Source organism: Camelus bactrianus, chromosome 19 (genome assembly GCF_048773025.1).
Source record: "Camelus bactrianus isolate YW-2024 breed Bactrian camel chromosome 19, ASM4877302v1, whole genome shotgun sequence".
Taxonomy (NCBI): domain Eukaryota; kingdom Metazoa; phylum Chordata; class Mammalia; order Artiodactyla; family Camelidae; genus Camelus; species Camelus bactrianus.
In genome coordinates, this window is record NC_133557.1 from 22,849,675 (window position 1) to 22,876,955 (window position 27,281).

The following is a 27,281-nucleotide window of genomic DNA, read 5'->3' on the forward strand; positions in this document are numbered from 1 at the left end:
TTTTTAAGGACAGCCTTTCATTTTCAGATTATATTGAGGTGGGGTGGGATTTGAAATATCCTTCCTTTTACTAGGAAATGGTGACAGTACATGGCAGTTCCTTTCCAACATCTTTACTTGGCACAATACCATGCCAGCAAAGCTTACATACTTTCCCAAACTGAACTGGCAGTTCTACTGGCCTATGAAATTCTAAAGTTGGAAACTACTCTTCCTAGACCTTGGAATGTAGTGGTTTTAAAATTTGTCCACAAAGTCTTCGATACTTCTCTCTTTATGAGGTGCCATTCCCCTCAAGCATGAGCTAATGAATAGAACTTGGTAGGAGGGAGGCTGTCTGATTTCTCTTCCATCACTCACTCTGGGAGAAGCCAGCAGTCATGCCGTAAGAACATTCAAGAAGTCTGTTATAAAGACATCCACATGGTGTGGAACTGAGGCCCCCTGAGCTGTGCTGGAATCAGATCTTCCAGCCTTAGTTAAGTTTTCAGATAACTGCAGCTGATGTCTTGATTGTAACCTCACGCCAGAACTACTCAGCTAAAGACCCTCCTGAATTCCTGACCCACAGAAACTATGAGACAATAAATGTTTCAAACTGCTAGGTTTGGGGGTAATTTGTTACACAGCAATAGATAACTGATAGAGAAATCATCAAGCCCTGTCAATCATGTTGGAGGTCACAAAAGGGCAACTTAAGAGCAGGGTAGCCTGTTCACAGATGTTTTCATTTGGCTACTACCGAAGGGGAAGAAGACCAAAGGGGGGAAAAATTAGGACTAGTTAACACTAAAATGTTGGGATATTTCCCATAAAAATCAAGATTTCTGACTTCTCTGAAAAGATCTGAAGATCTGACATTGCCAGGCCTACATCCCTGTGTGGTGATCACCAGCCTGAGATGAACAGAGTTCACTCCTTTAGACAGAGAGTACAATCTTCGCCACACTCACCACCACTCCCTTATTCCTCTTAGCTAGGTTGCTTTACTCATTTATGTTACCTGTGTGGCTCCTGTAGGCATTTGAGCTTACAACTTGTATTGTGAGACATTTTTATGAGGAAGCAAAGCCAGGAATACCTAGGCATGGTTGACATGAGAGACAGATGACTGGAATTGGGGCCTCATGAACACAGCATGGGTTGGGTTACCACTGCTTACATATTGGGATAACAAATCAGTTATATTTTCATGCCTCCTCTCTTTCGAAAGAAGAGAAACAGTTAGCGCTGCCCCTTCAGGTCTCCAGGCTCCTAAGTTCAGCCTCTCTTACAGATCTTCACACCCTCATGTCTCTGTGCCCTCCAGAAAATAAACCAAGTCCACCAAGCTTGTTTTCTCCATACCTTTTTATTGAACTCTGCAGACTCATTAAGGGACCATTTGCTTAGAAATTCTTAAACATATGGACGTATTTTACAAGACAGGACAGCAGCTGGAGGTCACAATTCCATCTCATCACATGCAGAAAAAGACACTGGGTTTTTTGTTGTTTGGTTTCCTCATGAATGTGTGTGTGTGTGTGTGTGTGTGATGCTCATTTTCAGCTTTACAGGAAGGACTAGAGACGTCAAATGACCGGAGATGAACAGGACCCACGAACACGACCCTAAGAAAAGAGCGGCTAAGGACATTGGTCATTTATGGCTAATGTGATTGGCTTGGCCCCCATTATGGGTGGGGCAATCAGAATGGCTTTGCTGGCAGAAAAGCCTCAACCTCTCCCCATGGTTCCTAGGAGAGACAGAGGGTCTTAGCTGATGGGATTGGGGCGCATGCTACCACGGTGGTTATTGGGCTCAGAAAAAAGGAAGACCCTTTGGCTCTAAAAGCTGGAGGACAGGCTGGCTCTCTTTTCCAGCTGGACTCCCATGGCTCAGGGAATGCAATCCAGTTTCCAGATATCAGCTCCCACATTCCTGCCCCTAGCAAGTCCCAGACCAGGGGAAACCCTTACCTTGGACCCTTGGCTTAGCCTATTGGAAAGCCACCCTGTGGTCTCCCATGGGCTACGTGTGAGCTAAACTACAACATGAGGCTGAAAAGGCGGGGCAGGCAAGCTGGAAGGAGACTGGGGCTGCCCCACAGGCCCCTGGATGTATAGCTCTGAGAAGGCCCTTCGGGCAGAAAAGGGTCAAATTTGGCCGTCATCGTGGCCCCCAATTGAGTCAAAGAACAGATGGCATTGGTGAGGCTTACAGGCTTCAATGGGAGGGGCTTCCCATTTCTCCTTCCTTCCCAGTTAGCAATACATCAAGCAGGTGAGAATGAATGAATTCTCTATCCACTCACACATTCACTCATCCATTCAGAAGTCAATCATTTACACATTCACTCAAAAAAAAACAAAACAAAACAAAAAAACCAAACAAACCCAACACAGGTTGGGTGACCACTATGTGCCAAAGTCATTAATTTGGGAGATGACCCTGAGTTCCTTGATCTTGGATTAAAGCCAGGACAGGCCTGGAAAGCAAAGGGGCCAGCGGCCCAGCCCAGCAGCTGCGGGTCATTCTCCACCCCACCCCCAGGCGCCCTGAGCTCAGATGTCAGGCTTATCTGAGAGAGACCCCAAAGCCCTCGTGAGGACCAGGGGGCCTGAGCCATCCTGTGAAGTCCAAACCCCATCTTCTCCTGTGCTTCCCTCCTTGTTTTCCAAACCTGGATTAGCTTAGGGAGGCGGGAAGTATGCGGGGATCCATGCATGACCCTTGAGAGCATCCTAATGGGACAGAATTGGAAGTTTTCTCCATTTTCCAGAGTTGTCAGGTCTTCGCAGCCACTAACTCGAGTTATTCTTGGAGGTCAGAGCCTCAGAGAGGGATCTTGGAAACTGGATTTTTGTTCCATTTTGGTTTGAGAGGGAGACAGTTGCTCAGACTATCCATCCAAACCCTTTGCCCTGCCTCATCCTATAATGAAGCAACCTGAGACTGCCTGGACTCAGGGTCACTCGAGGATGAAGCCCCGCCTCCTCCAAGCCACCATACACAAGTAGGCGGAACTTTAAAATCTCTTTTGTCAAATGCTCTCTTTGGAGGAATGCAGTGTCCAGACTCACGTGGGAAGGGGCTACGGATGTGGGCGAGTGGGCATTCTATCCAGAGGGAGCCGATGCCTGGTTTTGCCGTAAAACTGGATTACCGCCGTCTCTCTCTTTTGGCCCTTCTGGACTTACTTCACTGGGTGGGGACTTTTCAAGGATCTTGAATGGGATTTCCTGTTTTATTGGCCAGAAAAAAAAAGCCCTTTGGGGATTTTTGCCATTTGCTATTGCCTGGCCAGTTTGTTCATTAGGCAGCTGGCGAGTGGGTAAAAGATAATTGTCTCTTGTACAGAAAGCCTGAGGCCTACGAGGGCACAGGGTCTGGGCAGAAGGGCTGAAGCACCGTGAGAAGGCCGGCTAGAGATGGGGGTTGCTCCTTGGCTGGCCTGGGGGAAGGGGGGATGAGCTGCATCCCACACAGCATGGTCCCTGTTAGGACACTGGGGATGAGTTGGATAGGCGACAGACGGGGTCGTTAAAATTGTCCAGGATGGGGAGCAGAGAAGATCAGAGAGAGGATCCTGCTGCCCCTTCCCTTCCTGACACCCCCTCAGAAAGCTAGAATTTGAATTTCTGCTAACTGTGCTCCCCACATTTGCCCCAGTGGCTTGAGCCTGTGCTCAGATGTTCAAACCATGCACACGCGCGCACACATGTACCAAAGGGGTGGGGTGTGCGGTGGTAGAGAAGAGCTTCCCCAGATGTTCAGCCCAGTTGGCATGCAGTGCTAGGGTCCCTCAGCAACATCCATTCTGCACATCAACTAGCCTCTCTTTAAACACCTGTGGTGTCGGGGAGCTCATTACCCGACACGCATCAAGGTCCATGGTTAGGTAGCCTCCTATTAGAAGTGCTTCCTTAATTTGAGTCAAACTGACCACCCCGTCCCTTTCATGCAGGAGAGCCTCTCAGAGACTTGCGTGCAGCCAGCCTGTGTGCGGGTGGTCTCTTCTTTAGGTGAACTGCCCCACTGCACTTCATCCCTGCCAGAACTTCAGATCTTTCCAGGATCTTTGTAGGGATGAATGGAGAGTTAAGAGTTAGCAGTGAAGACGAGGGGCCACCCAATTAACAGAGCCCCTTCCAAATTCCTTTCTTCAAGGTGGCATTTTGGAAAGTTCAGGAGAAATTCTTGATGAAGACAGTATCAGGGACAGTGGATGGAAACTCAAACTCTGTGACCTCTTTCTAGATGAAAGCGGCCACAGGCAAGGGTGTTTGCTTCTCTGGGCATCAAACCTGGCAAACCCAGTGGGGGTGGCTCACCGCCATCTGGGGGTCCTCATTTGGCTCAGATCTCTGACCAGGGCAGAGGCCAGAGCCCTGAAGCTGACGGCGAGGCAGGTGGGATATGAAAATGGACAGATGCAAGTTAGAGATTATCTGGGCTTTCTTCATCTTCCTGCATGAGCTGATGGATGGAGAATCTCTTTCTGTGGAAGATCTTACTTCACGAGACATCCTCTGCCCATCTGAGGCCTGGAACCTGTCCAGTGGGGAATTAAATATCAGGACAATCCAGACACTCTCCAAGGCCTGGATAGGTGGAAGCTGGAAAAATACGACTGTCCTCACCACGAATCTCTGGTTCTATGGAGCCAGGCAGCTGGAAAGGGAAGGGGAGATGAGACGGCAGATTCTGGGGACACATCTTCTCAGGATTTGGCTGCAAGCTTGTCTGGCCACTGGTTTTTAGTGAGGCTGTTGGAAATGGATTGAAATGAAGAACTGATAATTTTCTCTGAGTTTTACAAGAACCTGGAAGTGCTCTGACCTTCAGATCCAATTGATGTTCCAGGGGACTAGGGCACAGGACGTGGAGACAGGCAGCCAGGAGGGGTCGTTCTGAATTTCAGAAATGCCAGAGGGAGTTTTTCTTGCATGAGATTTTAGATTCCAAGATCTCTGGGAATGAGAAAACTCAGCCCCTTGAGATTCCAAGAAGGGTGTGGGGGATGAGCTAAACCAGCCCACATCCCATCCTGATTTTGAGGGCCATCTGTATCCCTGCTCCCCCTGATCTCACTCCTGCATCTGTGCTCTGGATTCTTAAGAACAATAAATAGAACAGACAGAATGAGTAAAGTAACAGGTCAACAGATTCTAGGCCTTGTGTCAGGAAATGCCTGCCTGAGGAAGTCAGACCCCAAAGTCTTTCCCCACCTCTGGAAAATCAGAATCAAAAGGAAGAAAAAAAAAAAACAAAACAGCCCAAGGGGCAATGGGAGGAAGTGAAAAAGACCGGAAGATATCAGCTGCGATAATGACCAACAATAAAACTCCTAAGATGTTATTCTGTATTACAAAAGAAATTAGACTCAATGGCCCTATTATAAATTTGCTAAAAATACATACATATATATATATATATATATATATTTCATCTGAACAGAAAAATAGACTACTTTGAGATACTTGGATGTCCTATGATGTAGTCAGTCACGCATCAGATACTTCTAGAGCCAGAAAAATGGCAACAGAAAATGCAGAGGTAACTCTTATTTCTGGGTGTGGCCAGAGCTGGTCTGGGTTGCCCGGGTGGAGTGAAAGCATTTGATTGCTGTCATATAAGCAGTGGGAGGCGAGGATGTTTCAGCTCAGGGCTGGAGGCTCTCTACTGTCCTGCTGGGGGAGTCAGAGGAGCCCCCTTTTTCCTCCTGCCAACTTTGCAGCCACAGCCGTAGACAAAGTCCTTTCCCAAAGGATCATGTCCTAGAGACATTTTGCAGTGCTCTTACTGGATTCAAAGTTACTTGACTGGAGGCTGAAGTCTGGGGTTATGTTACTTGAACCAAGTTGGCAGAGAAATGAGGAAAGGGGAGAGAGAGGGAGAGAAACCTGGCTTTAAAAAACTTCCCCCTGCCCATGAACTACACACTCCAGCGAGGACTTGGAGCAAGACAGAAATATACAATAGTTACAAACATCAACAATACATCACAGTTTTACAGAAGAGAATACGGTTCTGTTTTTCCATCCGTAGAAACGTGGATCTTACCAGGAGAAAGGGCAGGGATGAGGCTTACAGTTACTAAGACGTGGTGGAGAAGAGGTTGGGAATCACTGTGAAAAAGTCTGTATCGCCAGCAGTTCTCAGCGGGCAAGCCAGGTGGGCTGAAGGGAAGCGGCCTCCTCGGGATTTTGCTGTTTCCCCACCGCCATCTTCTTCCTTCTTGATCCCCAATGCTTTTAGAGAAAGGGCCATCAGGGAACAAATGTTCTTCCCTCTTTTTTCTTTCCCCGTTAAGTGTGCTTAAGAAAAAATTCCTAAAGAAGGCACTGAGAAATCTACTGCACCAAAGTCCCGTGGTTTTTCTTTACCCCAAGGTAAAAAGGTGAATAAACGGATTCCCCCAGAGCTTGCCCACCTCTCTCCGCTGGTCGTAGCCGGTCCCCTACGTGATCAGGACACGCAGCCACCTGGTCCCTAGCCCTTTCTGATAATGGTGGGAGTTTGGCGGGGTTCTTGACAAGTTTTACTGAATTTGCCAAAAGGACCAGGCAGCCATCCGCCTCCAGTCTCTAGATTCATTTCTTCGGGTTGACTTTTTTTTTCCCCTCCACTTTCGTTGGTTCAGGAATGGGTGGGACCTGGACCACCAAGTTAAAGCAATATTTGCCTCCAAACCATTGCTTTTCTCTCCTCCGTCAGCACTTGTCTATCAGGGTTAGCTTCTCAGTGGAGACTCTCAGGTAGATTTCCCAGTGCACGTGCAGGTACAGGTAGGGGGTACACATATTAAAAACCTGGGTATGTTCCTTTTTGGCAGGTGGGGGCCTGCGAAAACTTACAATACTCTTATTTTGAATCGGCACAGGGTAAAAGCTATGTTCCTACAATACATCCACAAGTAAAAGGAAAACCCAAAACAAAACGCAGTACTTTCTAAGCATAGTATATGCTGAGTTTCAATTATTCTGTTTCTATAAGAACTCTATAGGACTCTGGCTATGAAGCCTGAAAAGGTAGGTTCTTAATACTTCTGAATTCATCCTTCAAAAGTGACTCAGTAAAATGCTACTGTAAGTTCAGACAAAATACACGAGGAGGAAAGGGCTAGGTCCTGCATGACCACACAAGGCAGAAAGGGCCTTTGGTTACAAGGAGAGTTGCACCAATTGGTTATTAGTTTTTAAAAAAAAGAAAGAAATCATTTCCAATCTGTACACTTCTTGACTGCTTCAATCAGCAAATGAAATGCCTCGATTTGAAGAAGGGGTGGTAAGTTCCTTCTCGCTATAGATATGGCTGTATTTAAACATGTTCACTTTCCTGATATGTAAAATAGACTATATTATTTATTAGTATTATTATTATTAATGTTTACAGGTAGCATCAGCTCTAAAAATATCTGAATCGGAAATCACAACTATTTACTTTTATCAAAAAGCATTTGTTTGTTTTCCCTGAATTTTCACGTTTGTGCTGATGGCGGACGCAAATGGTAATGGAAACAGAGACACGTGAGGTGGCCCGGGGAGGACTGTGCCGCGGCCATTCCCCCGTAGGCCCCCAGCTCGTTCTGTGTGCTCAGCCAAGCACCCAGGGAGCCTTGCTGCCTCCTCTCTCCGGTGTGCCGCTGACACAGGAAGCCCTCACACTCCCTGCCCCTTAAACTCCTGTACATTTGCTGCGAGAGCATACTGAAGGTACTTTCAGAGTCCAGATACTTTGTTATCGCAGCAAAAAACAGGACTGCACCCTCTTGGAGGGACCTACAGTCCTTGGAGACGCTGAGAAGCAATATGAACCGGGTTACATATGCAGCAGAGAACATGCATTTTTAAGGGCAGTGGAATGACCCCATGTCATCATACCTGTGACAGGTGGCCCAACCTCAGGCCACTGTGCAGAAGGCAGGCAGAACGACTCCGTGGTGTTTGTGTACTGACAGGTGAATTGTGCCATTGGACTAACAGGCAGAACAACAACGTATTCTATGAAGGACAGGCAACCCACGTTTTGTTCCATCAGGACGACGTATGCCTGGCACTGTATTGAGGACCGGCAGAGCTACACTATTGTACTTGGGACATCATCCATCAACACTGTATTAACAGAATGACATACTAAACACAAGCAGATCAATAACGTGTCATCTTTACTGACAGATGGCCAACAGCATGGCATTGTGCTAACCAGTGGCTCCACCCAATGTTACTGAACCGAGGAATGGCCAACACCACCATGCTGTTTGGACTAAAATCAGGCAGACCGATGCCAGGTCATCAAACTAGGACAGGAGGACCAACACCAAGAAATAGACCAGAACTGCTCACAATGCACACGAATACTTATTGCTTTTGTCTGTACTGGCTGCATTGATGGCTGCAGAAAGGAGAGCTGAGCTTTTAGTACAGACAGTGACACTGAAAACACACCAACAGCTGGTTGACAAGAAAGAGAACAGAGTAAAACACCCAGTGCCCAACTGTCTACTTCGTTCTTCCGAGATGTTCATGTTTCCTGCACACGTGACTTTAGGAGGCCCCACGCAAGGGCCAAGTACCCTTCCTGATGCAAGAGGGTTAAGGGGAAGCTTCAGGGGGGCAGGGAAGGAGCCCACAGACTTTGACTTGGCAGACAGCAATACCAGCACAGTATCACCCACCGTGGCTGGACACACGCGTGTAGCGAAAACCCAACTAGAGTCCCAGTGACTGGCCCATGGGAAATCGTGCTTGTTTTAAAGTGCAAGATGTTGACACTGTCCCTGGTAGAAACCTATTTGAAAAACATAAAGTGCTTTTTATTTTGACTTTTTAAAAACTTGAATACCACAGGAAACAAAAAAGAATTTCTATTATAGTAAATGCTTTCCCTGCCTCAGCAGGAAGTATGTTCAAAAGTCTGAACTGGGCATTTTAATTGGGGATTTTTTTTCTTTCATTTTTTTTTTCAGGATAAAAAAATCAGATTTTTATTCTGTTCTTCGGTAACATACAGTCTCTTTGAATAAGCTATTCTGTTGCATATTTGACACTGGCATATCTTTTGAGTCTACACTAGCGATGTACAGAAAGCATTTTCATTCTACAACCCTAAAGCAGTACTCAGAGTTCATACTGTTGGCTGAGTGCCCGCGTTCTGAACCCTTCCCAGATTGCCAGTGGGGGCAATTAGAATTGAGTACAAGTGGTGCAACTCACCCTGATGATATCTCAAAATAAAATCTCAGGTACTACGGAATACTGAAGTCAACGAAGACATTTGAGTAAGGGTTTTGTGCTGGGACTGTGGCTTACAGTGCAGCTTTCCCCACGTCACGAGCAATTCCCTTTAGCCTTCTAACCATGGGATCCATCCAGGAGGTGATGGACAGAAGTTCCTAGAGGTGGCCAGGCAACACCCGAAACCAGATTGGTCAACCCACTCTTTTAACACCAGCCACTTGTTCCAGCGTGCTTCTCCAGCTGAAGCCAGGAGGGATGGAGATGATGCCCTCAGAGGCTGTGATGGAGAGCCACGAGAGAAGGATGGGGAGTAGGTGGCCTTGGTTATGTCTAGAATGTGGAAGTGGTGGCTATGAGTTCTGCTCTTGTCATCTTCCAAAGAGGGCAGTGGAATCATTACAAGGAGGCGCCATACCCTATGGCTTGGCCAACTTCATTCTGATGGACCTTCTCCGGCTCTCAAGATTTTAAGGGAGCTTTCTCTGGAGTCTCTCTTTCTGGGGGCTTTGCAGAGCCTTTCTGTTTCAGAGTTCATGCAGCAGGTAAGAGTTCTGCAGCAGGTAAGCTGAACAGCACTCCTCTTTGGACCTTGCCACAAGTCTCTCCTCCATGTGGGGTGGTTCAGATGCTCTGATCCTGTGTGCTTCCATGGGCTCCTCCCCCCGGCAACACGCGGACGTCGGGGGAGATGTGGTTCTCAAGTTTGCACTTTTCCTGACCACTGGGAGCTTTTCCAGTCAATGCTTCTGTAGAGTAAATACAGTTCTGCCTTAAGAACTTAGGGGAGGAGGGTAAGGGGGAGCTTTCAAAGTGGTTCTTCTCTGATCTCATCCCAACACTGAACTTGGGACTGGTGCTCCCATGGAGGCTCTTGGGAGGGCTGGAGTCCACACTGTAGAGCACTTGCCCCTCATCATCTGTGTCCGCGTCAATGTACTGGTGGACACCTGCTTCGAAGTTGAATGCTATTGCTGTGTGTTTCTCGGGCGACCGGGGTGGGGTCCTAGCACTTGCTGTGGTGTAGATGGAGGACTCTGGACTCAGCACAGGCCTGTCCAAGAGTGTGGCACACTCCAGTCCAGCAACAGCTGCTGCAGCGCCCCCCCGGTTCCTAAGAGGGTCATGGTACATCCCCAGAACGGGGACTAATGGACTGGGATCACCCTCCATGAAGTTGACTTTAAGTGCTCGAAGCTTCAAGGGGTTGGTGGTCTTCATGGAACTCTTGGGGCTCTCGATGAAGAAAGCAGAGCGATGGCTGGCATCAGGGGTGGGGTTGGCCTCCACAAACCTACCACCAGTGGCACCCAGAGCTCCCCGCCAGCCTACCTCAGGGGCCATGCTGCCCCCAGCCTTGCTGGGGAGTGATGCCAAAGGGCTATGAGAGAATCTAGTGGCTTCAGGGAAGTCTGTGGCACAGCTAATGAAGCTATCAATGCTCGACATGCTTCGCATGTCAATAACGCCCTCTGTACGAGTGGGCAGAGGGGCCACGGGGCTGGGGATACTCTCCATTTCAAGTTCTTCCTTTGGTTTGCTCTGTGTTGCTGACTCCTTCGTATTGAGTATGGGCTGAGATTGGGTCTTGGCCATCTTATTGTACATGTCTTCCAACTGCTGAACATTCAGGTGCTGAGGGCTAGAAGATGATCTGGCCTTCTCAGGGGATCCCTGCTCCTTGGTTTCAAAGGACTTACTTGAGCTGGTTTCAGACAGTGTCCTCTTTGTCCATTTCCATTTATTGGGAGACAAGTGATTATCTTGCACTTTTTCTTTCTGACCCATATTGTCTCCATTTTTCTCAACCACAATGTCCATCATCTCAATGCTCCGGGGGAATGCATCCTTCATGTTCATGGATACGATGCTGCCATTCCTCTTGGCTCTCTCCAGAGCCTCTCTCCGCTTGATTGCTTTCTCCTGCCTCTTCTGCTCCTTGTAGAACTCAGAGAAGTTATTGACAATAATGGGGATGGGAAGAGCAATCACCAAGACTCCTGCGATGCAGCAGAGACCCCCCACAATTTTTCCCAGGAGAGTCTTGGGGTAGATGTCTCCATACCCAACAGTTGTCATGGTGATGGTGGCCCACCAGAAAGAGGCTGGGATGCTTTTGAACTTTGTGTCATCCTCATCCTTCTCGGCAAAGAAGACGAGGCTGGAGAAGATCATAATGCCCATAGCGAGGAAGAGGATGAGCAAACCTAGCTCGTTGTAGCTCCTCCGCAGGGTGAAGCCCAAGGACTGGAGGCCAGTGGAATGGCGTGCAAGCTTCAGAATGCGGAGAATACGCATGATGCGGAAGATCTGGACCACGCGGCGGACGTTCTGAAACTGTAGCACGCTCTTGTTGGATTCAGTGAGGAAGATGGTGACATAGTATGGCAGGATGGCCAACAAGTCAATAGCGTTGAGTGGGCCCTTGAAGAACTTCCACTTTTTGGGTGAAGAAAGGAACCGCAGCAGGTACTCCATGGTGAACCATGCAATGCACACGGCCTCCACGTGGGCCAGCTGGGGGTTGTCTGTGGTCTGGCCAAACTCGTCAAGGCTCTGCAGCTCGGGCAACGTGTTGAGTGACAGGGCAATGGTGGAGAGGACGATGAACATGATGGAAATGATGGCAAGGATCTGCGAGGAAAAGAGAGTGGGATTTAGTTATCAGCCACCAATGGGATGGTCATCCTAACACTCTCGGTCTACAGGACGCTTCTCAACACTCAAGAGCATTTTCATATCGCATTAATCACTTAATGACTGGATGTTTGAGCTAAAAAGATTATTTATTCAAATCCATTTAGCATACAGATGTGAAAACCAGATGCAGAGAATTAAAACGATATAAAACTAATCATCAAGCCCAGGAGTCAGCAAACTTTTTCCATCAAGGGCCAGATAGTAAATATTTAGACTTTGAAGCCCATGAATTCCTTGTTGGCAACCACTTAACTCTGTAGCTGTAGCATGAAAGCAGCCTTAGATAATGTAGAAATGAGTGAGTGTGGCTGTTTCAGTAAAACTTTATTTACAACAACAGGCAGTGGATTGAATTTGACCTGCAAGCCATAGTTTGCTGTCTCATGATCTAGACCAGTGGTTCATAACTATTATGGGATGGGGTACTGCTCTCACGACACGTTATTAATGATCACAACAATAGTTAACCTTTATCGAGTGTTCATGGTATACTTGGTAGTGTGTTTGTCACTTTCCCTGCAGTACTTCATTTCGTTCTTACAACAACTCCATTAAGTATCGTGCCACCAACGAACAGATGAGGAAACTTAGGCTTATGAAGCCACTAGGTTGCAGAGCCAGGATTTTAACCCAGGTCTGTCTGACCCCAGTACATGAGCTCTTAAAGCTGTGTTAGAAATGAGATGAAAGCTACAGACATTTTGGCTAAATACACATGGTTTTGCAGGTTATTTCCAGGGAGGCATAGACATCCTGGTCTCATGTTATTAACACCTGATTAGGACTACGAATTTTTGAGGCTGAGGATCACGGATCAAGAGGAGGGTCTGGCCCAGAGAAAGGGCTCACTGGATGTTTGCTGGAATTAATGGAACTCTAGCCAGTTACAGCTTATGCAGAAATGCAAGCAGATATGATAAATTGCTCTGGGGTCTTTTCTTCAAAAATATAAATTCAATCACATCACTCTCTTATGTAATAAATCTGTAGGATTCTTCAGGAAAAAAATTTAACTCCTAAATTAATCTAACAGCCTTCCTCCCCAACTCCCCCAAAAGCTGTCCACTCTTCTGATAGACTTGCCCCTCTGTTTTTGCTGCCCCTGCTCAAGGGCTGGTCTGGTCTCCATGCTTGTATCCTTTGATCCTGGGTACCGCTGACTGGCCCAGAGGTGGACAGAAAATCCAGGCTGAGCTGAACCAGCCTACTGTGGAAAATCTGAGTTCAGGGATCCAGGAGTGAGTGGATTATGGGATGGAGAGCCTCTGAATTAAACAGTCAAGTACAATCTAGGCCTAAAGCAGCTTCATGATAAGCCCAAGCCTCAAGCAACTTGTCTCCCAAGTTGTAGGGGAACAGAAAAGCCATAAAAATCAGAGAAAGCCGAACCTTTGCGAGAAGTCAGAGATTAAAGGGAAGAGGCAGAGAGGAGTAGTGAGGACACAGGAGGTTTGAAAAAGGGTGTAGAGAGCCACAGTTAGGAGCTTGGGCTCCGGTGTCAAGCTGTTTAGGGTTTAAGTCTCAACTGCCACTTCCTTACCTTGAGCCAGGTATTTAACCTAAGCCTCAGTTTCTTCTTCTGCAAAATGGGGTGATAACAGTCTTTACCTCAGAGAGCTGCTGTGAAGATTAAATGTGTTAACACATGCAAAGCACTTAGGACAGCTTCCAGCAGCACCTAGTGAATGTCTAATAAGTGTCAGCTATCATCATGGAGGAAATATCTCAGTCCACACCACCCTTCTGCCCAGACCACTCAGCTTCTGAGCAGCTGGCTAGTCTTCGCTTCTAGTCCTTGTTCTGAAACTGCCTGCTGTATCCTGGAAGTGAACACCGCTGCTGCTTGGGTGAGCATGGGAGGAGGTTCCTGTCCCCTGCAATGAATCCTCAGTCAGGACTCGTGGTTGCCAAGTCCCTCTGCATTGTGACTCTGACCCCTCTCTTTGGCCTCTCAGGCCACAGGTTCCTAAACGTCACGTTTCTCCAACCACACACTATTGGTCAATTCTGCAGGTCTGTGTTTCTTCCTCTCTGTCCAGTGAACTCCAATTCATCCTTTAAAACCCAGCCCACATGGCCCCTCCCAGCAGAGGTCATTTCTGGAGGGGCCAGCCACTCCATCGTCTGGTCTCCTTCATCATTTTGCCATGCCTTGTGGGTATTTATCACACATAGCCTATTACAGGGGTAGGGGTGTGTGTGTGTGTGTGTGTGTGTGTGTGTGTTCATTCCTGCCCAGAATCTGTGAGCTTTGGGGGGACAGGGATGGGTTCTGAGATTCACCTCTGCACCCCCAGCACCTAGCCTAGGGTGGCTCCTCCCACTGTGTTTGTTGGCTGTGGCTCAAGTTCACGGAGCACAAGTGGAAGGGCCAGACAGGATTCAGTTTTCAATCCGGCTACTGTTTATTAATGATTTGCTATGTGTGAGGTATTTTGCAAGGTGCTGGGGCTACTGCAGGTAGCAAGAGAGCTCTGGTGTTTTCTAGGCCAGCTTGGAAGATGAAAGCATTTCCCCAACCTCAGCTGTTCTACCAAATTCCTGAACTTTTTGCTATAGCTGTGTCCGACATGTCCCATATCTTTAAACAAAAACAAAACAAAAAGCTTTTGAGCTTCAATTTCTTGATTTGCACTCTTTGAAAAAGCAAAATTTTGTAACTTTCTAAAATGACATACATCACATGTTCAAAAGCAGATCTAATTTTTATATATTTATGAACCATACTCAAATGAATACCTCTGAACCCACCATCAAAAAACAGAACGTGTAACAGTATGTGTGTGTCCTTCACCATGCCTGAGAGAAATCGGAATTTTTCCTCATCCCTGTTCTTTTCTGTATAGTTTTTAATACAAATGTATGTGTCCCTAAATAAATTATTGTTTCATTTTGCTCGGTTTTGACATCATATTGTGTGTTCTGCTACACTTTCCTTAAGATTGAAAAAAAAAAACTCCTCACCTTCTTTGTTTTATTTTAGCCTTGTCCTGAGAAATAATATTTGTTTTTAAACTGCTGATTTTGCATGCTAGGGATATCTGTATCAAATATTCATTAAAGTAAATAGGTGACTGTTGGAATAAAACATTCTGGCAGCACACTTGGGAACTCCTGCATCGAGGTTAAGAGTGTGGGTCCTGGAGTCGGAATCCAGCTCTGCCATTTATTGGCTGGGAGTCCTGGAGCACTGAAACTTTCCTTGCCTCCAGTTTCCTTATTTGTCAAATGGGGATCTTCTAGTGGTTCTTCACGGGGGATGATTTTGACCCCCCTCCTCGCCAGAGGACATTTGGCAAATTCTGCAGAAATTTTTGGTTGTCATGACTTGGGGGAGGAGTGCTTCTCGGAGCTGGTGGGTAGCAGCCAGGGATGCTGTTAAATATCCTGTAATGCACAGGACAGCCCCCACAATGGAGAATTATCAGGCCCCAAATATTAATAGTACCAAGGTTGAGAAACCCTAGGACATACCAGTGGTCAGCCCCTCAGACGCTGTGGAATAGGGGAAAGGAAGCTGTGTATATACAGCTGTTAGCACAGACCTAGGCACAGAGTAGTGGGTCTGACCTCACAGGGCAGCCAGCCAGGATTTTGGGCTGAGCCTCCCAATGGAGCTGCTGCAGTTTCTGACTCCTGGCCTGGAGGTGAGGCTGCAGGAGGAGTGGACTCCGAGGAGTCTGTTCCTTTAAGAGCGGGGATGTCTCGGTTCCCCCAGAGGCTGGCAGGGGATGCCAGCTCCAGTTTCTAACCCTCAGACAACTCCAGGGAAGGCCCACGTAATTGATGTCTGCTGACAGACGCATGAATTATGCACCCAGTTATTGTCAGTCCTTAGCGCTGTTATTCTAAGGCGGGCACCGCCTTTGTACCTAAGAATATGCTCTCCCCTCCCCTCCTCTCAGCCTGAGGATGCTTAGGAGAGAAGAAAATGGGGCAGAACCCTCACTGCATCCTGGACTGGGGATGTCCGCTGCTCAGGGTTGGGTTGGGAGGGTCAGAGTGTGGCAGGGGCTCCTTCCCTTCCTGGTGCAAGCTCACATCAAATAGCACGTGTGCTAATCTGCTGTGAGGGTCTCCTCTGACCCTCCCCTCTTACATTTCTTTCTCTTCCAGACCCACTGAAGCCCTTAGGGTCAGGGGTCCACTTCCTGGCTGGGGAGCTTCTGAACATAAGAGCCTCAGTTTCCTCAACTTTAAGATGGGGGTTGGTGGTCTGGGCAAGGCTGCAAAGAGAATTCAATGCATTCACAAGGCCCTTAGATCAACTTGTATTGCTTTTATTATTTTCCAGCCTTATACTTATTTATAAGCTGGTTGGACTTGGGTTTGAGGACTAGTGCTGTTACTCCCCTCTGGCTGTGTGGCCATGGGCAAATCACTTCCCCTCTCTGAGCCTCCATTTCTTTATCTCTAAAATGGAGATGAAAGTAATTGAGCACTTACCACTTAATAGCCATTAAATATATATTATATTATCACATTGCTATTTGGGTAACTTATTGTCACGCTTACCCCCAGCCTCTGGACTGGTTGCTTTTGGAGGCCCAGAACTAGGTCTGTGGTCATTGCCTGGTTAAGGCAGCAGGTATCTTCTAAACAGTCTTGAACCCAAGTGAACAGTGTTAATCTGGTCTCTGGGATGGGTCCCAGGGATGGGGGACCAGCCAGCACTGAGTCCTCCCGGGCCCAGCTTAAACCCCTGACCAGACCTCTGCATTTCCAGCCTTGCTTTCCTGGGATCTGAACCCAATTGGGTTTGGGCAGGACTCCAGGAACCCAGAGAGCAGAGGCAGGAACCAGGACCGGGACTCAGGTCTGTCCCCAAATTCCCTCCTTGCGAGGAGGTTCTGAATCCTGCAGCCCACTTGTCTGCACCAAATGTATGAGGGGTCTTTGGCCCTCTCAGAGACAAGATTAGCAGGTAGGAGTACCCAGAGTGGGACTCAAGAGTGCTGGAGCCAGGCCCTTCTCATCCTAAAAAAAGCTGTTGGCTCTGGTGGTTGATCACAGGATGCCTACCTTTGGCTCCAGCAATAAACAGACTGTTTATCATTTGCTCCGCACACTCCCCTGCTCTTCCAGGAATGTGGACAAGGCACAGAACGTCTGTACAGAAAAGGGCCCAGACTCCTCTCTGGAAAGATGGGAGACTCAAGCAGAGAAGGGAAGGGGCTAGTCTACGGTCATACAACGCATCGGGGGTCAGGTCTGTATAGTGATGCCAGAAGCTCTGGCGAGCTGAGCTCCACCAAGTGCTCAGGTCCTGCAAACTGCTCTCATACATACACCTGTTTCACAGCAGCATTACTTCCAAGAGCCAAAAAGTGAAATCAACCTGAATGCCCATTAAGCGATGGATAAACTATGGTCTAGCCTACAAAGCAGTATTATTCAGCCATAAAAAGGAATGAAATACTGATACATGCTGTAATGGGGATGAATCTTAAAAACATTATGCTGAGTGAAAGAAGCCAGACACAAAAGGCCACACAGCATGTGATTCCATTTATATGAAATGTCCAGAAAAGGCACCTCTATAGAGACAGAAAGCAGGTTAGTGTTTGCCGGTGTGGAGATAGGGATTAACAGTGAATGGACATGAGGGAGCTCATTGGGATGATGACGATGTTCTAAAACTGATTTAAGGTGATGGTTGCACAACTTGGCAAATTGACTAAAAAATCATTAGATTGCTCCCTGGACTATGGGTGAATTATATGCTATGTAAAAATAAGCCTCAGTAAAGTCATATAAAAAGTTGCTTTCCTTAAAGAGTATCCCATTGCCTTTAATCCTCTCAGCCACACTGATGGGCCACAGGAGAGAAGCAGAAATCTGAGCAAGCCACAGCCCTGCTGTAAACCCTGCAGTGGTTCCTCATGTTCTTGGATAAAGTTCCGATTCCTCTGCATTTAGCTGGCGTATATTTACTGAGCACTTACTAAATGCTATGCTAGTGGTTGGGGATGTAGATGGCCTTAAGGAGCTGGTAGGGGAAGGCAGACAAAAAAAAACCCCATAAACCAATAAAGGAGCAAGATGATGTCAGAGAGTGTTATTGAGAAAAACAAACCAGCAGCATCAGTAGAGAAGCACTGGAGGTGTCCACAGGAGGTTGGGTGGTCAGAGCAGGCCTTTCACAGGAGATGCCCTGGTTCTGAGACTTGAAGGTAAGGAGTGTGTCATTCAAAGATCTGAGCATTCCAGGTAAAAGCATGGCATGTGCAAAGGCCCTGGGGTGGGAATGAGCTTGGCATATTAAGCAACAGAAGGAAGCTCAGTGTGAGTGGGGCTGCGTGAGCAAGGGGGACAGTGGGAGGAGATGAGGTCAGAGAGGCAGGAAGCATAATTAGATTTGGATTTTATATTAAGACCACCTTCCTTTTCTCTCCAGATCATTTCCTCCAATTCCCACTGCATAATCCATACTGAATCCTAGCAAAGCCACTTACAATTCCCAAGGCGCACCGCCATGCTTCCTCACACCTCCAGATCCTCGCCAATGCTGTTCTCCCTGCCTGGAGTGCCCTTCCTCTTCCCTTCTCCTGGCTGATTCCTACTGCCAGTTCAGTCCTCGGCTCAGGGGCCACTTGCTCCAGCGAGCCCTCTCTGACCCCCAGGTCTGGGCTGAGAATATCATCCTCCGGACTCTCACAGCCTCTGGGCTCCTCCTGTTACAGCACTGACCTTGCTAAGTTGGAATTTTCTCCTCTGTGTCCTGCAATAGAACGTCAGCTCCAAGAGGGCCCAGGCTGGGTTTTCTTGCACTGCTGTACCCCCAGCTCCTGAAAAAGTGCCTGGCGCAGAGCAGCCACTCTCTAAATAGTTAATAAATGAATGAACAAGCCAAAGAATGAAATGGAGGCTCAGAGAATGAAGTGACTTTTCCAGGGCCACACAACTTGCAAGGGACAGATCTGGGACTCCAGCTCAGGTCTGGGTGTCTCCTTTTCAAGGACGCAGGAGGTGGTGGCTTCTGGACCATCAAACCTTTCGCTCCTTTTATGGTACTTCCGCTTCCCCAGCTTTACGGGGGGATTACAGATGGGGAGTTTTAATCAGAAGGGTCACTGGCTCAGATCCGATTAAGGGGATTGGGAGCAGGCTGATGGTTTTGACTCCCTCTCCTACAGGTAGGGGCCTCTGGTGAGAGTTGGTGAGAAATTGGAGTCAGAAGCCTGCAGGGGGTACTCATGGGCACAAAGGAACCCAGGGATCCTGTGCTTGGACAAGAGGATGAAGGCCTCAGGGTGAGCCCGGCAACAGGGGCCTTCACCATGAGAGGGCAACCGAGTCACAAAGGTGGAAACGGGGCGCACTTGCACTGCTCGGGGTGTCCCAGGCGTTATAACCAGAGGTCTTGAGACTGAGAAATTTATTTTTATTTTCCCAAGTTTCAGAGTTAGGAAATTTCACATAAAAATCTAGATTTTCAGATTCCCTTGGATCATCAGATGCTGTGTCTACATTCAGCCTGCATTCCTGATGGCAACCACTCGCCGGTGCTAAGGAACAGCTGCTGCTTCAGACCGGGCAAGGCCCTCCCAGTGTGCCACAGGCCCCTTCACCCCTTTTTAAAATCTGTCGGGTGTCTGTAGGGGTTGGGTTTGCCAGCCCGGACCCACTGCTGTGATACTGAAGACAGCAACACTTACTGATCTGCTACCGTATGTGAAGAACTTTCCAGACAAGATCTGCATCTACTTGCATAAGCCAGGAACCTAGGGGTCACGTTTGCCATATCCAACCCCATCCTTTGCCTTCATATCCAAACCATCTCAAGTGTTGTCCATTCTGGCTCACAGCTGTCTTTGGATCTGTTCTGTTCTCTCCCTCTGCTAAGCCCTACCCTAACCCAAGCCACTGTCGCTTCCCATTAGGCCACTGCAAACAGACTTCTTTCTAGTTTCCCCAAAGCCACTCTGGCCCATTATGGCGAAGACCACTAGATGTCCCCAACATCTACTCTTCCCTTCTTCCGTTGTAACAGGGTTTTAGCTGGACCAAGGGCTACCCAGAACGAAGACGACATTTTCCAGCTTCCTCTGCAGTTAGATGTGGCCCTGGGACTAAGCCTGGGCAATGGAATGTGAGCAAAAATGATGCTTGTCCTCTCTCTTTTTCCTCTTTTTTTTTTTTTTGCTGGCTGGGAGCCGGATGTCATGGGCAGAGCTGGGACAACTATCTCAGATCCAAGATGGAAGCTAATCCCAGCACCAGACTAGCCCTTTACGGAAAAAGTTTGCCAACTTCTGGTCTACCTCATAATATCTCATAATCTCTCTCTCTCTCTCTCTCTCTAAGCCACTGTATTTTGGGGTCTCATGGTGACAGTTGCTTAGTCCATACCCTGTCCAGCTCTCCAGCCTCGTCTGGCTCCACGCTGCCCTTTGCTGTCTCATTTCAGGCACATTAGCCTTCCTTTGGTTCCTCATAGTCTCTACAATCCTTCTTGCCACAAGGACTCTGCCCATGCCATTCCTTCTGCCTCAAATGCTTTTTCCTCCACCCTGCTTGGTTAACTCCTACTCATCCTTCTTATCTCAGCTCAGGCATCCCCTCCTCAGAGAAGCCTTCCTTGACCAGGTCACATCCCCAATTGCAGGTTCTAATAGCACCATGTCCTTCTCCTCATAATGCGACTAAGTTGCAGTTTTACAATAATGTCCACCTCTCTCCAATGTAAGCAACCAGGGGATAGGGGTTGTGTCTCAATTTTCTCAAACTTGAATCCTCAGAGCAACCAGTAGGTGCTCAATACATGTTTATGGAACAAAGGATGTCATTTTATCCTGAAAACAACCTGCAGGTTATGCTGTGTTCCCTTCCCCCCTATTTTGTAATTGGGAAAACTGAGGCTTAGAAAGACAATATCCAAAGCAACCATTAGGGAAGTGGTAGAGGCAGGTTTTAAACCATGTCTACTAGACTCTGAACCCCCCCCCTTTTTTTTAAAGAAAGAAAAAAGAAAAACACTGAAGATCTTTCTTATCCCAGCATCTGGGGTCTGGGTTATGGTTTTTAAAATATGCCCTCACTTGAACCATCTCTCCGACGTGACCTGACTCCTCCCTACAAGCTCTAGGTTGGGTACCCTCTTCCTAACAGGTCAATGAAGTTCCCATGAGCTTTGCCAAAGCAGGAATTCTGGAAGCTGGTTATAACGTCCTGCCCATCTGAGAACAATGCCTCTAAGGGAGGTGGGAACTTGACTCTGGTCCCTCCAGGGGAGGAGGTGATGGGGAGAAACGTGAGGCAATGTCCTTCCTGCCTGAGTGATTGATCACCAATTCCCGATATTCGCCGAGGGCATGAGGAGCTGAGGAACGGACTGTCAGTCTTAACAGTGATGAATGGCATCGGTCCATCCTCCTGCAGAGAGCAGTGTACTGAATTAAAAACAAGGAGCACAGGAGATGTCAGGCAAGGACAGTCTCCACAGGTTCTGCTGAACCACAAACCGGCCCCCTTGCCCCCAAGGCTGGAAGGATGGAGAGCGGGAAGGGTGGTCTCTGAGAGCTTGGCCGAGGTGGCTGGGGTTGCTGAAAGAAGCTAGATGTGTTAGTCTGGATGCTGGGATTGGGTACCACTCTGGCTAATGTCAGACTGATAGCTCCATGAGTGGTCATTCTTAACAACAGCCAGATCTGTTGGTTAATGCCCAATATACATTTAGAAAGAGGCATCTGGGTGGCTTAACAATAGTTCTTTTTCATGTAGCAGTTTAGTCTCAATAGAGATTTCTATTGAGGTAAAATGGATGTGTGGGTAGTTGAGAGACCTACTTTCTAATTCTGGCTGGGCCTCCTTAGGCAAGCGTCTTCACATCTCTGATCTTTTCCATGAAATATCCACCTAGGGTCTGTTCCTGCAGGAATGGAAGTCTCATGCTGAGAGACTAGAGCTACTAGATCCTCGAATCACCACTTGGAAGAGAGCTGTGCTGGGTTATTACGAGGTCCTTAGTGGAAATTACAAGTCAGAAATAAACTTGGACATATATAGTCATGAGATTGTGTGTCTGTATGCTACTGCAGCATAATCTAGGGTATTCTGACTAATTTGTCTGGTTGAGTTGGAGCACAGGCTCTATCCTCTGGTTTTAGCCAAACTAGTCCTTGCAGACAAAGATAAATGGCTTACAAAGATCCTTGCAAAGAAAAACAGCTTGGAGACAGTATTAATAATGCAAGCCCAGGCGAGCGTCAAGACAATAGCTAAACTGACACTTCTGGTATGAGTCCTTCAACAGTAACAACGTGAGGTTAAAACCAATGATAATCTCGTAAGATAATGATGATCAGGGAGGCTCTGTAATAAAGATTTTCATCCACTCTTTTTTACAGTAAACACTGTCTTCATTCACTCATCACACAGGGGAAGAAGGCAGCATAAGTGAGTAAAGCAATGAATGAATGAACTAGACAGAGGCACCAGAATGTATTAGTTAAGAACCTAGACCTGCATTTTAATCCCAGCTTCTTGATTTTCCAGCTGTAAGACCTTGGGCATGTTAGTTAACCTATCTGAGTTTCAATTTCCTCATCTCTGCAATGGAGACATCCATGGTTCCTGCTTCACTGAGGATTCACTGAGATTTTGCCTGGCTGGCACACAGTAAGGTCTCAGTGAATGTTAGCTGCTCATTTGTTTTAAACCTGAGAGGAAGACTTCAGCTCGATATAAGACTATTCTAAGGTGGGAGCTGTTACAATTAGCTATTATTATTATTCATTGAAGGGAGGCCAAATGAAAGGATGGAGTCAGTGAGACCCTGCATTTGGACAGGGTTCCCTGTGTATCCCTTACACAGCTATATAAACTTACATAGGGAACTTCATCTCTCTGATTCTCAGTTTCCTCATCTATAAGACGGGAATAATTATACCTACATGGTCAGGTTTTTATTAAGATTGACCTCATTCTTTCATTCACTTATTCATGTACCAGGTAACCTTTTAGGCCCTAGAAATAGAGCAGTGAACAAGTCAGGCAAAAACCCGAGCTTGTGTAGAGCCTAGCATCTTGTAGAGGGAAGGGATACAGAGCAAACAGTAACAAGGCAACTGGATAATTTCGGGTGGTGATAATTGCTATGAAAAAGTGAAGTGGGCCAGTGGGAAAGAGAGTGACTGTGAGATGGATTTACTTTAGCTGAAGTGGTCAGGGAGGGGCTCTTTGTGGAAATGACATTGGAGTTGAGACCTGAATAGTAAGGAGGAGCTGCCATGTGACCATCAGTGGGAAAGGCATTCCAGGAAGAGGGAACAGTAAGTGCAAAGGCCCTGGGGTGGGAACGTTTGGGCCAGTGTGGTTAAAGTAGGGTGAGTGAAAGGGAGAGTAAGAGGAAATGAGGTGAGAGAGGTAATAGTGGATGTTAGAGGGCTTCCAGGCTACACACACTAAGTGTAGAACATGCTATGATTATTATTACTATTATTAGCAGCAGTCTTCCTCTGACTCCCTTCTTGATGCCCCACTAAGGACCTGCTCTGGAAAATAAAGACGATCATCCCTGTGTCCCTGAAGAGCCCCCTAGATATTCAGCCAAGAATCCTATCAGGTCTATTTAGCCTGAATCCCCGGTATCCCTGATGTTTCCTCTTAATAATTTTCCATCCACTGACCCCCACCCTGCTCCTTTGCTGTAAATTCCCACTTGCTCATGCTGTATTCAGAGTTGAGCCCAATCTCTCTCTCTGACTGTAAAATTCCACTGCAGTGGTCCCCTGCTTGTTGATGGTCCTGACTGAAGTCTGCCTTACCATCTTAACATGTGTCATCATTTTTTTTTTTTTTAACATCTTCCTTCTCTGGACTCCGGTAGCTTCTTATTTTCCTGTTATAAAAGGGAGTCAACAGAGCCCGCAGCACCTTCTCATCTGGGGCTCCTTGGGCCTGGAGAGCCCTTTCCCCACTCCCTCTCTCTCACACACAGCTTGCTTTCTCACTTCTTTTAGGACTCAGCAGAAATGTCACCTCCTCAAAATACCCTTTTCAACTTTTCCCAGACTGAATTAAATGCCCTTCTGATGTGCTACTCAACTCTTTTATTGCCCCTGTCATAGCAGTCTTTTTAAGGTAGAAACTAGGTCTTGTCACTCCTTTTCTTTCAATAGGAAGCCCTCCAATGGCTTCCTATTGCATTCAAAGTGAGATCCAGCCTCTTGGCGCTTACAAGGCCCTGTCTGATCTCACCCGTGTTGGCCTCAGATCTCTTCTCCTCTGCTCTCTCCCACGCAATCACTCTCCTCTAGCAACACTGGCCATTTATCTGCTCTTCAACATGCCAAGATCATTCCTGCCTCAGGACCTTTGCACTTGCTGTTTTCCCTCTTCCTGAAATGCCCTCCCTCTAGATTTCTCTATGGCTGGCTCTTTCTTATCCTTCACATTTCTTCCTTAGAGAGGCTGCCCCTGACAACCCGATTCAAAATAAACTCCCCACTCAATTTCGCCACACTGTTTTATGTCATTGGTGATTTGCCACCATCTGCAGTCATCTTGTTTATTCATTTGCTCACTCATTTATTTTCTGCTTCCCCACTTCCCCAGGTTGGCACTATGAAGGCAGGGACCATGTCTATTTTGCAAGCCTGGATCCCCACTGCCCAGCACAGAGCCTGGTATGGAGTTGGCACTCAACAAATACTGGTGCAGTAAATGAATGAATGAACAAACGAATGAACGGATATATGAGTGGATGGTTGTTGGGTGGGTGGATGGGTGGGTTTAGAAGCTATGGCCCCAACTAGACACCCTAATGCAACAAATTTTATTGAGTGTTCGCCCTGTGTGAGGCACCATGGGGAAACACAAGCTTGAATTAGCAGCTCAAGTCAAATAATAATGACGTAATAATAACAGCTAGTATTTACTGATGACTCACCGTGCCAGGCACTGTGCCAACTGCTTTACACGGGCAGTCTCACTTACTCCTTGTGTCAACCCTACTCTCATCATCCCTGTTTTGTGGTTGGGAAAACCGAAGCACAGAGAGGTGAGGCTTCACGGAGCAGGAATCACTGGGGCTGGGCTTTGAGGGCCGAGATGGGTTCCATCAGGCAGAGGTGGGAGCAGGAGGTGTTTGGGTGGAGGTAGCCTCATGTGCAAAGGCTTGGAGGTAGAGAACGACAGTCAACCTAGTTCGGCTGGGGCGGGCGCCCACAGAGACAGAAGGCTGGCAAGAGTGAAAGCCACTACCTGCTGAGCGCCTACTGCGTGCCATTTACTCACTCAAGGCCTTTACTCACAACCACCCCAGAAGGTATGTCTTATCACCTCCACTTTTCAGAGGACCAATCTGAGGCTTGGAGCAGCTAAATAATTTGTCCAGAGTCACACAGCAGAATTAGGATTGAACTCAGGTCTGCCTAACTCTGGGGTGGGCACACTGGGTCAGAGGGGTATTCAGGGGTCCACGAGGGAGAAGATAAAGGGCAAGCTGTTAATTGAGCATTCATTAAGGGCCAGGCACAGCATATTATCTCATTTAATTCTCACAAGTTCCCAGGAGGCAGGTGTTTTTGTAGTTTTTATAGTTACTGATGTTCTGGACTGTTTAGTATTTTGGGGGGTGGTGAGGGTAGGGAATCAATTCTCCTCGACTCCTGTGTATTGAGTGAAGCTGACCCTGTTCCCCTGTCCCACGGGTAAGAATGAGACTCAAGCTTACCAGTTAGGGTAATCTATCCCCCTGGACACACAGTGATTGGTTTAGCAGTGTGGGCATGACTCAAACTGGCCAATCAAGCTTCGTCCTGGGACTTTTTCTGGAATTACTGGGAAAGAGGTACTCTCTTTCATCAGAGACTGCCGAGTTGACAGGATGTCAACCCACTGGGGACGAAGAATAATCTTTGGCTCCCCAGAAAGAATCTGCCCAATGGAGAGGGACTCCATACCAAGAGATGAATGCAGGTTTCTGATGACACTACATGAGCACCTGGATACAGCCATTTCTGAAGCCATTATCTCTGGACTTTCCAATAATATAGACCAATTAGTCCTCTTTTTTGATTTGGGTTTCTGACCCTTGCACATAAAAACTGACAAAATTCTTATCTTCATTTAATAGGCAAGGTAATTAAGATTCATAGAGGGTAAGTGACTTGCCCAGGATCAACCAGCTAGAAAGTGGGTGAACCACACTGAGATATAACACAGAAGGTGCCTGGCATATTTAAGAGGACCTCAATAAATGCCAGTTCCCTTCCCCCACAGACCAAGGAATGGCAGAGTAGAGGACTGGAAGAGATACACCATGTGGAACTCCAAGCTGCTGGTCAGATTCCGGATTCCATTTGGAAACCTCCAAACTGTGTTGGGGTCTGGCAGGAGTGGGAATCAAGGCTTAGGAGTTGGCAAATAAAGTGAACCAGCTGCCAGGATGTAAGTGTTTAAACAAAACTCCTGAGGATCCCACTCCCTCCAGAATTGCCATCTGAGGGTCCTGGCTGCAGCCCAAGGTTTCCAGGGAAGGGCCCGAGGTCCTAGCACTTGAAAATTTACACTTAGCAGGAGCACGCCTCGATAATGGTTTCAGTATTGCCAGCATTCTGCAGTCATTTGAACTTTTCAGAATTCCTTTACACTGGAGCTGGACAGAGAATAAAAGGTTTAGCATGCAAACACTGACCCCGGACAGAGTTGGATTGTAATCTTGGCTCCCGCCAGCTGGGTGACCTCTCTGAGCCTTGGTTTCCCATTGTCAGAAATGGACAAGACTGGAGGAAGGAATCAAAGAGGTAAAAGTTCAGAGTCTGGAATCTCTTTAGCTTTCAGGCCATGCAAGTGAGTTCTACATGCAGACTGAGCCCTGGCACGGACAACCCTGTCATTGCTCTGAGCCTGAGTTTCCTCATCTGTAACACGGCGATCAGACCAGTCTTCACCGCACAGGTGTTCGTGAGGCCGGGATGAAATTATGGTTTGAACACATGGCCCCCAAACTGCCACTTGGTGCCAATGAAGGGTTAGAGGCTGTGACAAGTGTGAACAGAGGCCCCTCTCCAACTGGAGACAGGCCTACCTACAGACAGGTGGTTTTGGCCCACGAAGTGAATTATTTACTAACACTGATTTCCCCTACAAATCCAGAATTCCAGCTTCTCAAAGAAAGAATCTGAAGCTCTGGCTACTCCAGGCCCACGTTCCTCTGTGAACCCTGGGCTGGGGCTGAGTGCCAGCTAGTCCAGGCCTGTGCTTTTAAAGTCTTACAAGCAGCCCATGCAAGTTGTTTATAAGGCCTGCTTGGCCTCTGCAGGGATCTCAGTTTCTGAGCCTAGGAATAAATCATTAGAAGTGTGGCCAGCGATGAAGGAAAGGATTACACAGTGCCAGGGAAACAGTCATGGGCTC

The 27,281-nt window shown here is 47.4% G+C and overlaps 1 protein-coding gene across 3 annotated transcripts in view; it reads right to left on the reverse strand.

Annotated features, from left to right (window-relative positions):
* Positions 1-1,332: 1,332 nt before the first annotated feature.
* Positions 1,333-27,281, reverse strand: part of KCNB1 (potassium voltage-gated channel subfamily B member 1) — a 103,794-nt gene continuing 77,845 nt past the window's right edge. For all 3 annotated transcript variants that reach the window (XM_074347417.1, XM_074347416.1, XM_074347418.1), the window contains one exon: positions 1,333-11,852. In XM_074347417.1, the coding sequence (XP_074203518.1) occupies positions 9,843-11,852 (2,010 nt within the window). In that variant the 3' untranslated portion in view covers positions 1,333-9,842. The remainder of the gene's footprint in view (positions 11,853-27,281) is intronic.